Below are 14631 nucleotides of genomic sequence, written 5' to 3'. Positions count from 1 at the left end.
TTATGAAAGATGAATTCACTTCTTCTATTGAATTAAAAATATAGGATTTTATGTGGTATTTGTTTTTCAATCATAACATGAATTTGTCAAAAGATTCATCTTTGGTTGCTATGGATTAGATCCATGATTGATGACTAAAAAAATATGTGAATAGAATGTAATAATAGGAATGTCTTAGAAATCTGATTAGTAGAGGATCACACACATCTATGTGTACTAGAATTAGAAGAATTATAGTATGACTTTGGAATTTTTAAAAAATTCTACTACAAGTTTGTTTTCCCTTATAACAAGTTGAGTATGTAATATTTTTAACTATAAATTTGAACAGCCCAATGACTAATCTCTAAGAGTTCATAATAGCTAAGGTTTTTATATTTATATTTTCTAACCATTTATGCCAAAGGGTAGAGAGTTGGTTTGAAGAAGATTCTACATTGTCAAACTCAAGAATGTATTCTACTGTCAAATTTGCTAAATTTTCATTCTTACCTATTTGAAAATTTGGTTGTAAGTAATCTAATTTGTACAATCTATCATTTGGATCTTATATTCTTTTTGCAGCTATCATGTATGGTTTCTAAATTAATATTATACTACAATGTGTTGGATTGAAGATGCATATGTTTCCCATATTAGTGATTTGGCCAATAGACATAATATTACAATAGAAACCAAGAACATAGTAAACATCTCTTAAGGTTTTAATTTCTCTATTTGGGAAGGACAAGTCAATTGTACCTTAACTAGCAATTATATGACTTTTTCCACCTATTGATATTATTGATGTGCTCTGTGATCTGTTTACATTCTTTAAAAATTGAGTAATTTTCTAAAAAGCGTTTAGATTCACCAAAATCTATTATCCATTCTTTTCCTTTAACTTCTGTAACTACTAGCAATTCTACCGTCTCTAATATGGTTTTATTACTAGGTAGATCTATGGAGTCTTCTAATAAGTAGTCCTCATCAATGTGTTCTTTCATCAAGTTTATTAAAAATTTGGTTAATATTACAGAGCTTCTATGGTTGTTTCATAAATAATAAGTGGCTCCTAGTAGATTTGGTTGATATGGCAAAGGCTCTAGTGTTCTGAAAAAACATAATGTATGGTCAAGTTTGCCACAACTTTTCTATGTGAGTGGTATATGAGATAACCTTAATGAGCCTTTTCTATATGAAATGAAGTCTAGTGGATGTTTTGTGATTCCAGTGCATTCTCGATGAAGTATGTCATTGTTCATGATGTCTATAGTGACATTAGTTGTATAAGTTTCTTATCTTCATAATAAGAGCTATATCTTAGATTTCTTTTGTTCGTTGTAATACAACATTGGATTTTGTCATGTACATACAATTCCAAACATCTTGCAAAGGTGGCAAAGTCTTTTCACAGAGTATCTGTGATACTAGTTTTCAAATTGGCAAGAGAAATGGTTGAGCATGTGATATACTATTACCTCTTTTGATGGTTCTTATTTTATTGATTTTAGGTCTTAGAGAATGTTCTTCATATGTAGTATGAATATTGATACAACTTGTTATTATGTCATTTGCAGATGCTTCCACTAGTTTAACACCATCATAGTATTTGAAATCATATTGGTTTAGAATATAATATTCAAGTTTGTTGTTGTTGAGTTTCTTGAAGATATGGATTCTATTAGATTCTATAAATCTTCTTCTTTGAAGATACTTTGTATTGTAATTGTCCAATACTTGTAGTTATTAGGTCTACTTAGCATTATTTTTTTTACAACAAATAAACTCAAGTGAACTCATTGTACTTCATCAATCTGTAAGAACAATGTATCAAGTGGTTAGTTTCTAAAATAAGTTTAATAGTATATAGTAAGAAGGAAAAAAAAAAAAAAAAAATGATCTACTAAGTAAGTAACTTAAATAAATAACAAAACTATAATTTATTGAGATACAAAAAACTTAATATAAGCATCTAAGAGTACTCATATAAGTACAGAGAAAACATAAGATGAGATCTACTTCTTTCCAAGATAAGTAGATCTGAGATCAGGTATTCATAGATTTAGATAATATCGTAAGTAGGAAGATGATAGAGCAAGGATGAATGTCCCAACAAAAGATTCACTTGAGTTGACCTAATATTCCTATATGAGTGGGTATATATATATATATATATATATATACAAACATTTTAAGACCAACTCTATAAAACAACAAAAATTTGATGCATAATTGAAATTTTACATAGATTTCTAAAGTCTTGTATGAACCTTTTCCAACTGAAGTTTTAACACCTCCTCACTTACACTATTTACAACTAAAATCCTAAAACTTAAAATCCTAAATCCTAAATCTCTAAAACTCCACCAACAACCCTTCACACATAAAACCCTAAAATTCCAAATCCTAAATCCCTCGAACTTCACCAATACCACATACCACCATAGGAAGGCACCCACAACGCCACATCCACACACCATGAGAAACAACACCCACCGCTGCTTATACTGAAGAATAATGCCCAAGGAATCCAGCACATGCAATTTGCGGTTGATTTGAGCTACTAGATCGAAGCAACGATGAATCCAAGTGTAACGTACACTTAGCTTTAGCTGAAAATAATGTACGCTGCTTCAGCATCACTGATTTGCGTATGTCTAGGCGAGAGACGCATTGTTGCTACCATTGTGTGGAGATCCGCACCATGAAGAGGCCTGCAGTGTTGGGAATCATGTAAAAAAGGTGGCTGTTTTGGAGAGTTGGGCACAATCGCCGAACTGGTGATGAGCGAGGGTTGAAAATCTGAAGGAGTGTGCAGCTCAACTGTAACTCCTCAATTTAGTTTGAGTTGTTTGTGTGTGTGAGTAGCATGATAAGTCATGCAAGCAACTTGGGCAGCGTCACATAGTCGTCGAACTTTTCCCAGCGCTGTCTCGGTGTAATACACGGATCGTGTGAGGGAGGCGCCATCGGATCTTTGCGAAACATTTTTCCAGTGACCAGAAAGTTGAATATGTAGTGCAACATTTTCAAACCTCATGTGTCGAGTTTCTTCGAGGTTGGAGGAAGATGGTGTTGCCAGGATAGAATTATCGGGTCGTCACCCCGGAAATGTGATGAAATTCTCGCCCTCAGATGAGAAAATTCGCTCGGTTGGGTCCCATGCAGTGAGTGCGCATGCCATGGAGTCCCAAGTGGCCCACATCAAAGAGCTTATCACACAGAAATACTCTACCATTGAAGACGTATGCGATGTGCGCAGACTTCGAAGACGATCGCACCGTATTCAAAGAAAAGGAGAAGTCTCGACCTAGTTGTACAAGGAGAAGACTGAACGATGGACATCGGAAGACGTGCACGCTGTTGACGTTGGTCACTATCTGCACGAGGTCCAGAATCGAGACAATTACATCATTGAAACAGAGTTCATTCAACAACAATCCTTCGAATCAACGCTGCTATTGGTGGCCACCAGATCTGCCCTACGAATCGCCGAGACATGGGCTGTCGGTTTTCCAAGCTGGCGCATCTAAATTTATGCGCATGTTGGCATGGAATTCCGGAACGAGCGTCGAGATGAAGCTTGAAGAGTCCGCATGAGGATTCTTCTACACTTTAAATCCAGTTTGTAAGATCCAGATGAGCGTCTTCAAACGGCGAATCCTTCGCATTATTAATCGCTCGTGAGCTATCGAGTGCACACATTTTGTGAAATTTTGCAACACTCTATCAAACATTTCTTCATTAGAACAGATTAAGGTAGTGGGTACAGTTTAGCTGAAGAAAAGTGAAGTTTCATTGTGAAGCGTGTTTTGAAGTGTGTTAACTTGAGCTCCATGGATCGTTGTAGTGTCAAGACGTTTGGGAGATACAGTATTGAACACTGATAGGTAATAAGAATAGTGACCCATTGTTTCAAGGTTTAATACAGAGATTGTTTTTGGATTGACGTGTGACAACTTCTGAAGGAGAGTGTGAGCATTTGCCTTCCGAAATTGCCACTTCTCAATCCCTAAACGGATACAAATGCGAAGGATACGAAAGCACAGTGGTAGTACAATTTACCCTCCAAATGATGATAGGGAAAGTGAGTTGCCGAGATATATCGGTTTCTTTGCTGAGTACACACACTTAATTGCCAACAAACCATTAGTGCCACTTAGTCATAAAGCGCTACATTGGCTTTACCCACCACTTCATTTCGAAGCCTGTGACGCTCAGCATTGTCCCATTTTTTATTCTCTTTCACAAAACTTTGCACACCCACTAAGGTAATTTCTCTAAAAAATTATCACATTGAGGACGTAAGATCACCAAACAACCAGAAATAGACCACCGAAAGTATACTCATCTCTCATTTTACCACCTAAACTCCCTGAAATATTGTTATGTTTCAAACGAAGTTGAGTTTCCGTTGCAAACAACTATCAAACTCAATAAAATTCCATCCTGTGCGATGCATTCACTCTTCGTTTCTATGCAGAAGTCAGATTTCACACTCTCTATTTCTTCTCAAAAAATCCTTTCGAACATGAAAGATTGAAAGCAAAATCCAGTGACCTAAAAGCAGCGCAAGTCTGCAAGCTCGTAAGCACACGCTCGCCCCTGCGGTGCCCCACACAGCCTGAAAGCAAAATGGCAACACACACCGCTTGCGATTATCATATCATTATTCATAATAATTATAACAATAATATTAACGTGTTCACTGTTTGTCTGGATTCAGGGTAGCAATTTCGATTCCGCACATATTCCCGCTGTCGCATTCCTCACGCGCATCTGCACCCGACGACAGGCTTCAGCATCGCTTGCTGCAGTCCCGCCCACGTCCTTCTCGTGCCTGACTGCAAAGCTGCAGGTGAGAAACTCGTTTCATTATCCGCTGCTCGCCGCAGTTATCGCACTGATCGGTGGGCTTGATCGAACAGCGCCGTTACCCAACTGGTGTAGTGACCGTGCGCATCGTCGCTGATCGTTCCTGTGATGGGTGATCGGAGCCTCGATTGAGATCTGGTGTTACGATAGATACATTCTAACACTAGCTAACACTGTACCTTAGTGTCGTTGCAGTAAATTCCAGGAAATGGGGTCGAAGCGTGGCCGTTTCGCGGGAGAATTGCACTGTGTCATTGCGGAGGGTGATGCTGAAGACTCAAATCCTTCAGGAAAAGAGTGAGGAGATGGACGAGGAAATATGTCATCCCCAGGATATTGTCTCTTGGCCAAGCGTGTTGGTCACCACACGAAAAGCTTCTCCTCAAATAGTCCAAATTTAGCACTATTCTGCGAAAATAACTGTGGACAATCATTTTGTTTCGTCACACTTCTTCGGAATGAAAATCCTCGTGGCCTCTTCAGCTGATTTGTAAACTAACTGGACACACTTTTGATAACATTCCATCGCTTTTTGTGGTAGTTTTCTTATCCCACGTTCTGCATCAACATGCTCTTTCATCCACACAGCATCACCGAATGAGACCAGATGATAGACATCGCAGTTCACCCCCGCCCTCTCAATTAACCTGCAGTTCGCAACATTTCTAATGTTTAGGTCGACTTGCGGAGAAATTGAATAATCACAGCTTCGCAGGCCCTGCGATGTCGCCAGATTTTTTCCTACGAAGAAGCTGCTTCCATTCGTAGGTGAGTGCAGGGACAGTTGTGCTCGGCCACAAAATACCACCAGGCGTCCACCCCATCGTATTTATTCCGGGTCAAATACAAGGAGAATCGGGCAAGATGCCCTGTTTTTTCTGAAAGGGAATCAATGGAGCACACTATCCGATGTCACTTCGAAGAGGAAACCTGAATCCGGCGTGTGGACTTTGCACGGCTAAACTGTAGAGAAAGAGTTTGGTCGCCATTGTGACCTGTACGTAAGTCAATGGATCGTGGGCAGCGTCGTCGAGCTTCGAGTGCAAGTTTCCAAATGGAGACCGTATTAGTAGGTGTTGAATGACGAGCTTGACATTGTTGGGTCGAAGGAGGTGAAGGGTGTGTGAGCCCCGGCTCTTCGGTGCTAGTTGAATCTGCGAACCCAGCCCGACGATGATGAATTGGGTCTGGAAAGAGGCTGCGTTGTTTCCTGCTGCTGGTCTCTGGTCGTTTTAGTCGATGTCCATTCTCAGCTTTCATGGAGGGTTGAAGAAGGAGATAGCCCAGTGTGGTTGTGATTGGACACCAAACTTCTTTGTTTTTTGTGCTTGGGTGAGGAGATTAATCAATTTGATGTTGAGTTCTCTGGTGTACGCAGCTGCTATTGTGGATTGTGGAGCGAATTGAGCCTTAGAATCGAGCAGGATGGGTCGAAGAATACAAGGTAGCGCAATTGGCACTCTGACGCGTCAGAGTAGGTAGGATAGTAGCATGGTAAGTGCTAAGCTGTTCGAATACACAGCATACGAATCTGCAACAGTAGCGCGTTAGTCGAAATTCTGGACGAGCTACTCCACGAGAATTGAGCCTGATCGCGGTTCGAAGCTTGTGATTGCAATCATACCCACCTTTACCCAACGCGATGGTCGACGAACGATACGCTTTGTTCAAGGATTTACTTGGAAGATATAGATCTTATCGCGTAGAAATTCTCAGAAACGAAATACGTCTTCTCTCGTCATGAACCTGGAAGTTCCCTGGCTGTAATTCTGCTTCATCACATTCTTATTTGGAGTAGACTTGGCCGACAGGGAGGGACGAACATGGGCGACGCTCAGGTTCCGCTGCTTGCCGGCCATTACAACAACGGAGAGCAGGAAAGTCTGAAAGCTGAGTCTGCAGGGATAAACGCACGCAGTAAGGATCAAGCGAGCGTCCAAAGGAGAGATTGCATCAATGACGAGGTGTGCGTGACAATCCCAATTTCAGATGAGTTGGAGGAAAACTTGAGTCGAAAAGAGAAAGATGCTGATTCTTTCGAAGAGAATGCGGATGGGGATCTCGAGCGAATGCAGAAGGCGCTGGAACTCTTCTCAGATGTGCCATCGTTCGGTAAACTGCCTACCATAGATCCCTTCCTCAACAAGACGCCTGCCGTGAGGGGAATGTACGAGAACCTGAAGACAGTGCTGCTGCTGCCTCTGATGGTAGTGCGGTTGCTGGTCATTTTGATGATTCTTGTGGTGGGATTCATTGCCACCAAGATAGCGCTGGCAGGGTGGGAGAACGGGCAATCGGTTCTTCCGAGATGGCGTCGCAAGCTCATGTCTGTAACACGACTTTGTGGTCGTGGAATTCTGTTCTGCTATGGGTGGGTCAGCGACCCTAAACCATTCTACTTTCCCCACAACCTAAGTGAAGACCGTTATGCAATGGCGAGTGATCTTTGTAACGGGAATGATGTGACGGGACAATGAAAAGTTGAATTACAAGAATTCTCAGAGATTTTTTTTGCCTAACCTGCGTGGAGATGTAGAACACGTCAGATTAGGTCAGTAGTTCTCAATGGTGGGAATCGTAAGCACGTAGCGAAGGTGATGCTGCTGAAAGGGGAGTCGCTATGAAGTCTTCGTAACATTGAATGTGGGCAGTTGGTTTCGATCATCGTCTTGAAGAAAGCAAATTTTGAGAGTGAGCTTGCTTTTCAGCTCAATTTTCTCTTCCTCGATTCGCACTTGTGTCAGGTTTCAATGGATTCGGCGTATCGGGCGGCCTGCGCCCAAGGAGGTTGCTCCAATCGTGGTTTCCAACCATGTGTCGTTCATCGATCCCATATTTTACTTTTATGAGCTTTTTCCTAGTATCGTGAGCTCCAAGTCGCACGACAGTCTGTTTATGGCGGGGACCATCATCCGTTCAATGCAGGTAGTAAGGCCGTCTCTCTGCCTTCCCGTGTTGATCAGCAATTTCTCCTGTTGCTTTCTTTGTTCCAAAGTCTACTTCTCTAATCATCGTCATTAGCTGCATCACTACGGTTGTGTGTGCATTGTAGGTTATTGCTGTCGACAGAACGTCTGCTGAATCGAGAAAGTCTGCAACAGCTGAAATCAAAGTATTGTTTTACGACCTTAAGCCCTAAACCCTATCCCATTTCTGTCGTTCAAGGTCAATTTTGTTAATTGCTCTCTAGTAAGAATACTTCATTTTAGAAGCGCATGAAACCGATTACTTGCGGATTGATGCGTATTGCAATCCATGGCTATCCTGAGTGTAGAGCAGGTTGCCTCGCTCTCAAGAAAGTGATGCTTTTACTTCTGCTGACAGAATTTTGTGGCAGAGGAGAGCGGCTAGCATGGAGTTTCCGTCTGTATTGTTGTTTCCCGAGGGCACAACAACGAATGGGAGGTCACTGATTTCATTTAAGCCGGGCGCATTTGTTCCTGGATTTCCAATTCAACCAGTAGTTATTCGCTACCCCTTTGTTCACTTCGATATTTCCTGGTATGGCCATCTCTCTTCGTGAAGTCGAGTTCATTGCATTCGGTTGTGCTGCATGAGTTCATTTTTATGCGTGTACTCATTGTCCTAAGGCACTCCTGGTATGTATTTGCAGGGGTGACATTTCATTGACCAATTTAGTGTTTCGGATGTTCACGCAGTTCAACAACTTCATGGAGGTGAACTGGAATCTTGGACCGTTACCTTTGGAATGTTCATACTTTTCAGGTTTCCAAGTCTTCGTTCTCATTGTGAGATTGCTGAATCTGGAATGATACAATTTTTGGGCAGGTTCAGTATTTACCAGTTATTTATCCATCTGCGTGGGAGGTCGAAAACCCGTCGGAGTTTGCCGACCGGGTGCATTTCTGTCCTTTTTCTTTCATATTACATTATGCATTTTGCATTTGAAGCTGTAGGACACAATAGTTGTCCTGACTGGTTTTGGTTGAAATTATAACGTTTTGATCCAAACTGAAGGTGAGGGTGCAATGGTTCTAAATGTGCAGGTTAGGTATGAAATGGCACGGGCTCTGTGCGTGCCAGTGACGGAGCATACGCATGGTGATCTGATGTTGTCTGTGAACGCCCAACGGCTTTTCTTGGTAAATGGCCATACTGTGCTCTACCCTGAGCATAATGCTGCCTCAGGCTTGTGGTTCTTTTCTTTTCCCTTTTCTCCTTATCATTTCGAACTGCTACCATGACGAATACATATATGTAGATTCACAAATGAACACTACAACCGTGGATGTGCACAGCGTTTCCCAGCGAATTACATGGTGGAAATGGGGAAAGTGGAGAAGGTAAATCTTTTGGATTCCGGTTATTTCCTTTTCATTGAATTGGCTATATTTGCTGAGATATATCTATTTCAAGCAGCGACAAGTTAGTTAAATGGTATGTGATGTTGATGGCGTTTCAAAGGCAATGTAGCAACGAGTTATTGCTTGTGGTTGGCAGGCACTTGGGTTGAGGACAGGAGATGTGAAGAAATTTCTGGAGAAGTTTGCCGCAATGGGCCCATCTTGTTGGTAAATAAGCTTTTCATTTTCATTTTTATTTTTATTTTTTGGTGTAGATTATATATATGGTACTGATGATGCATTCAAAGAGTCAGTTAGTGATAATTCTTGTGCCCGTAAGGTTCCCCAGAATTCTAATCTTTCATCGTTTTGATAACAGTGGCACCGTCAGCGTGAACCAGTTTCTCGAATGGCATCATTTGCCGAAATGTTGGATTTCGAGGAAGGTAATCTCAGATTTGGTGTGAGGATGGGCAATCCATATTCTAAAAAAACTTTGGCTTTCTTTTAATCCTCAATATTAGTTTGTTGCGCATCTCTATTGGCCTTGGGCTTCTGCAGTGTTACTACTTGGAACAATTTTAATTACTGCATCAAATGACACCAGCATATGGGTTCACCTGCATACCCAACTGTCAACTGTTAACGTGATAATTGTTTGAGCAGATATTTGATCTTTTTGATAAATCGAGACAAGGCTTTATCACCTTCAGAGAGGTTCTCTCTCTCTCCCTGTCTCTCTTTTTTTAACACACGCATAGACTGAGCAGACACACATACTCGGTCTCTCTTGGACGCTTTTTATTTCAACTGTCTTAGTAATAAGATTCTGTGTATTTTTCTTTTAGTCCTGTTGCTGTGAAGGAATATCCGCATCTCTTAATGAGACCATCCTTGTCATTAATGGGACACTGTTGTTTGTCAACCTGTTCAGTTTGTGGTTGCATCAGGGTCATTTCTTAAAACCCAGGAGTTAAGAAGTCATATGCGAGCAGCTTACAGTGCATGCAACCTTCAAGGCGATGGTCGTATCTCACCTATTGAGGTACTTCTGTCCCGATATTTCCTCGACTTTTAAGTATTTTCTTTTGATCGAAGTACATGGTCAAAGTAGACATTAGACAGTATTGGAAAGCTGATTTGTGATGAAAGGCAACCCCAGATTGATACATTATTAACCATCATTGGGAGGCTATCTTTAAATAGTAACTCTTTGGTTTGAACAATTGTCCCTTGCATCTGGAGAGGCTAACCACATCAGCCAGGTTTATGAGAAGGAATCGTGATGTTTGAGATTTATGGAGGATCTATTTGAAATTGAATCTTTTTTGAGGTCTTCTTCCTTGAATCCACACATTTTCTAATGCTGTCATATTCTGGTATGATATATTTTGCAGTTGGAGAACTGCTTAAAGTTGAGTATGCCGTCAATCAACAATGCCAAGGTAATTCAGAAGCTTATGGATTGTCATCGTCAGACTTTATGGATGAAATGTTCCCATCTCAAAGCCATAGAATGTTTACTTTGTAGGCAACGCCATGGTCTCCGCTAAATCTTTGTTCCTGCTTACAAGTTGTGAAAAGATTAATGTTTTACAGAAAGCTTATATCCTTGAGCAACGCAGGTGAAGATGTGGTTTAAGCGGCTTGACCTAGACAATGACGGAGTTATAAGCTGGGAGGAGTTTGAAACCTTCATAGAGACGAACCTTGAGTTATTACCAATATTCATGATGTGCACCTGAGCATATTGAGTCCACCTAACTTCGATCAAGCAATTGTATACTGTTATTCCATTTTGAGTAGATCCAGAGCAACACCAAAGCTTTCAAACAGACGGATTGCACGTCAATATATACCAGACTGTTAAGATGGTCCTGGTTGCTAGAGAACCTTTTTACTTGGTTCTATCTCTATCTGTGATGCTGAGACCAAATCCATGCCCAATCTAACTTGAAAAGTGCATCACAAGAGGGGCTTGGAACTATAGCGACACTGTTTTTGGGGTTGCCGTAATGATGAGTTGAATTGTAGCAAGTGTTCAATCCAGTGGTACTCATCGATGTATACTGGTATTATGGAGAATACTTTTGGGGGAGAATGCTTGCGTAAATATTTATTGTGTTTAGAGAGTGCGTAAAGTGACAAATGAATTAGATGTGCAGAGACAGACCGTAGTGCCTGATGTTGTGGATAATCGGTGGTGATAGTTGTTTGGTACAAAAGCAGTGTTTCACACAACAAGCTATTAGTGTAGGAATGTTTTTATATTGAACACATAATGGGCTTGCCGAAAATAGCGACTTGTTTGTCGAACTCAGTGTCTTACGACTTTGTAACGTACAGCGATTCTCTACACTATCCTGTGTCCTGGAGAATGTATGATAATATTCGTGACTTTTTTTATAGTTGATTCGTACCATTTCTGCACTCCTGTATGCGTGAACAGATGTCTTGTAGAAATTTGTTTATATCGGCGTGTACTATTCTTCTCGCTTCCCCAGATGTCTGATAAAAAACGATTTAATATAATTGTAAGAGTATTTGTGCCAATCGCTTAATTGGAAACCTCGAGTGATCTCTACTGTTGGATTATTTTAACTGTCTTGATCCAAGTCGTAGTTTACGCACGTTTGATTGGCGACTAATCGGGACATCCCTGACTTCCAGCTGGATGAAGGTTGATAAAAGTCTATGAAGCAATACTTGGGGTCTGTGAGCTGCTTCCATCGAGACCCAGGTCCGAGCGAAGGGGGTGTCCTCCATGACCGTCAATGGGTACCATGTTCTCTACTAGTGTTGAAAAACGTGACTTGGGAGAGTTCTCCTCGCTTACTCTTCAGTTTTGAAACGACGTCCTCATCCTTCTCATCAAAAAGGGTTTATGTCCAAAATTAACAATGCGATTAGCCTTGAAGCAGTCAAGGTTTGACAGGAACTTAATCATCAATAAAGGCAATTCTGTATAACTAATGCTGCTGTTCAAAGAGACAAGACAACGACAGCAAGACTTCTTTTGATGACATTGAAGTTGTGACACCAACAACACCCTACTTTCCGTCATTGAGAATCCACAATCAATATATCGACATACTCACAAAGCACGCCAACTTCTCATGAGAACAATTCTCACTTTACAGCAACTTCGTCGTAAATGAAAACTTTATTATACCCGAGTACGACTTCAAAAGAAGTACACAATCCTCCAAAGCCATGCCATTGGTGATACGCAACAGACATGCTTCGCACAACAGATACAACCATACTTAGCCCTCCTGCAGGACAAGCCTCACTCAGGCTTATGTAAAATATACGACAGCTAAGTCTTCCACCAATCAGTACGAACCTTCCACAGCCGAAACTGAAATTTATTCCGATTCCCGTTCAAGGAAATCACCTCAGCAAGAACTCCAGAAAATTGACTCCAAGCATCCTCTGCAGCAAGCTCATCAAACAAGAGTTGATAGCCTGGGATAGAAAGGAAAAGTTTTGCTGGAGTTCACAGCAGCAACGAGGGGCGGGGCGTATTGCACATTCTTTGTGGCCAAATTGAACACCGTAACGTTGATCTCACGCGTTGCTCCGGAGATAATGTAAAGTAAATCCCCCTGTGCACAGCAAGAAAAGCTTCCTCGGCAATTGTCGTTCTGCACTGCCATTTCATCTGGAAGTTCAAGGGTGGTCATCCAATCTTTAAGGGCATGGTCGAACTGCCAAATATGGATCACAGCCGCTGCGTTCGTGGATGCCTCACCTTTCATTCTCGTGATGAGCATGAGTCGCTTGCCGCATGAGACGAGCTGACACCGAGCATAGGAAGGCAGGAAGGGAAGTCTCACTCGTGACCATCTTCTCTCCGCCATGTCGAACGCCCAGATTCCAAATTGTGGTGTTCGGTAGCCCACTGTGCAATAGACAATGCCATTACAGACGTCGATTGTAGCGCTACCGGGGAAAATTCCAATGGGAAGCTGTGAGGACAAGACCCCCCAGCCGTTGCTTGATGAGGTATATCGGTGCAGCAACCATCGCTCGCGTTCTTCCTCCGAGTCCGGATCCTCACATATAGCGAAGATTTGGTAGTTATCTCCACTAGGATCGACAAGCATTTGCGCCGCAGAGGGATGACCGATCGGCGGCAACCGCTTCTCAAATCCTGTGTAAGGGTTGAAGACTACAATCCTCACGGGGCGGCAAGCTCCCTTGGCGAGGGGGGAGAGTAGCACAAGCCCGCTCATGGAGGCCATCACGTTAGAGAACCATGGGTCCGGTATGAAGTACGGCGAGAGTTCGAACCAATTGTTGGCGGCCGGATTGTACGCATTAGAGGCAGCAGCATAGGTGTGCACCAGCCATGGCTGTGGGAACGACACAGGGCTCAAGCTCACCGGGTACGACTTCAAGAAGCTTCGCGATGCGGAAAGAGAGTAGAAGCGTCTGCAAACACACCTGAATCGACTAAGCACTGGTAGCGGCAACTGGACCAGGACGTGGTCGAGGACATGATCCGGTAGGTTCCCCCATAACGCTGGGTCCATAACAAAAGTCGAACTCAACTCTTGATAGATCGAATAAGTCCACCTTCACCTTCAAAACCTCCTCCAACCTTCGTCAACTGTTCCTTCTCCTTACTCTTCTACCTACACAACCACTCTCCCTTATCCGTCGTCCATCCTCCTCACCGCCCCGAACTTCTCCTTCCTTCCCATCCCGGCCTTCCAATCAACCGTCATCGTTAACACGCTCAATTCTCAAAGCTCATTCTACTCTCCTCCAACAACTTACCCTAACTAATCACCCTTCACACAACAACACCCTAACTCTCTCTCTCTCTCTCTCTCTCTCTCTCTCTCTCGCTCGCTCGCTCGCTCTCCCTCTCTTCTTCCTCGTCCTTAACCACTCCCTCGTCAAATGACACCTACAACAACTCCAATTTCAACCAAGCTAACACTCCCACCGAGCCTCCAAACCCGTCGAAGCCCTGCCCTCAGTTTTATGGCTGGAGGCAAGCAAGGGAGGAATGAGCAAGAGAACTGCTTTTTCCAATGAAGTGCGCATGAGGTGTGGCAAGAGGAGACGTGAGCGAAAGCAGGTACAGAGGAGACACAAATGCAGCAGCACAGCATTTCCCGTCATCGTCTATGGCCCGCAACCCCGCAAACCCTCTCCATCGCTTCCGTCATCATCCGAGCGATGAGTCTCGTTCTTCGCCAAGCCCTTCAATCCCAAGCAAACCTCACGACGCCTCCCTCCCCTCCCTTGGCCTCGTCGCCTCCTCGGCTTTGTCAGCTTCGGGCAGTACGGATCGGACCCAGTCCTGCCCAGCCAGGAGGACGATAAATGTCGATGAGATTTATGCATCCATTCTATGGATGAATGCGGTGGGGCACGAGCATCGTCAACCTCCGACGAATGATTCTTCATCATTCCCCAAAAAGTTTGAAAAAAAAAAAAAAAAAAAAAGCTATCC

At 42.6% G+C, this 14631-nt stretch overlaps 2 protein-coding genes across 6 annotated transcripts; one reads left to right on the top strand and one right to left on the bottom strand.

The window, feature by feature from the left end:
* Positions 1-5517: 5517 nt before the first annotated feature.
* On the top strand, positions 5518-11572 carry LOC112288894 (lysophospholipid acyltransferase LPEAT2). 5 transcript variants are annotated; one of them, XM_024533608.3, is made up of 16 exons: positions 5653-6076; positions 6236-6301; positions 6669-7228; positions 7602-7782; positions 7910-7969; positions 8195-8358; positions 8471-8534; positions 8647-8715; positions 8865-8960; positions 9117-9161; positions 9319-9389; positions 9541-9607; positions 9828-9878; positions 10096-10206; positions 10559-10606; positions 10787-11572. In XM_024533608.3, the coding sequence occupies exons 3-16, from the start codon at positions 6681-6683 to the stop codon at positions 10904-10906; spliced, it is 1695 nt and encodes a 564-aa protein (XP_024389376.1). In that variant the 5' UTR covers positions 5653-6076; positions 6236-6301; positions 6669-6680; the 3' UTR covers positions 10907-11572. The 5 variants fall into 5 exon arrangements, 4 of the variants coding, with proteins under 4 accessions (XP_024389376.1, XP_024389382.1, XP_024389381.1 ...); XM_024533614.3 differs by having other exon boundaries at positions 5715-5854; XM_024533613.3 differs by having other exon boundaries at positions 5787-5926.
* A 733-nt stretch (positions 11573-12305) lies between these two features.
* Positions 12306-14400, bottom strand: LOC112288895 (protein UNUSUAL FLORAL ORGANS). The gene has a single exon (XM_024533615.3). The coding sequence runs from the start codon at positions 13697-13699 to the stop codon at positions 12611-12613; it is 1089 nt and encodes a 362-aa protein (XP_024389383.1). The 5' UTR covers positions 13700-14400; the 3' UTR covers positions 12306-12610.
* Between the last annotated feature and the right edge of the window lie 231 nt (positions 14401-14631).

This window comes from Physcomitrium patens, chromosome 11 (assembly GCF_059467195.1).
Source record: "Physcomitrium patens ecotype Gransden chromosome 11, ASM5946719v1, whole genome shotgun sequence".
Lineage (NCBI taxonomy): Eukaryota > Viridiplantae > Streptophyta > Bryopsida > Funariales > Funariaceae > Physcomitrium > Physcomitrium patens.
This window is presented reverse-complemented; position numbering and strand designations above follow the sequence as displayed.

Bases quoted from the DNA above. Each gene is read 5' to 3' on its own strand.
- LOC112288894 (XM_024533608.3), top strand. From the start codon at position 6,681: ATGGGCGACGCTCAGGTTCCGCTGCTTGCCGGCCATTACAACAACGGA. The intron at 8,961-9,116 runs GTAAATGGCCAT...GGATGTGCACAG, and splicing joins ACGCCCAACGGCTTTTCTTG to CGTTTCCCAGCGAATTACAT. The intron at 9,390-9,540 runs GTAAATAAGCTT...TTTTGATAACAG, and splicing joins GCAATGGGCCCATCTTGTTG to TGGCACCGTCAGCGTGAACC.
- LOC112288895 (XM_024533615.3), bottom strand. From the start codon at position 13,699: ATGGACCCAGCGTTATGGGGGAACCTACCGGATCATGTCCTCGACCAC.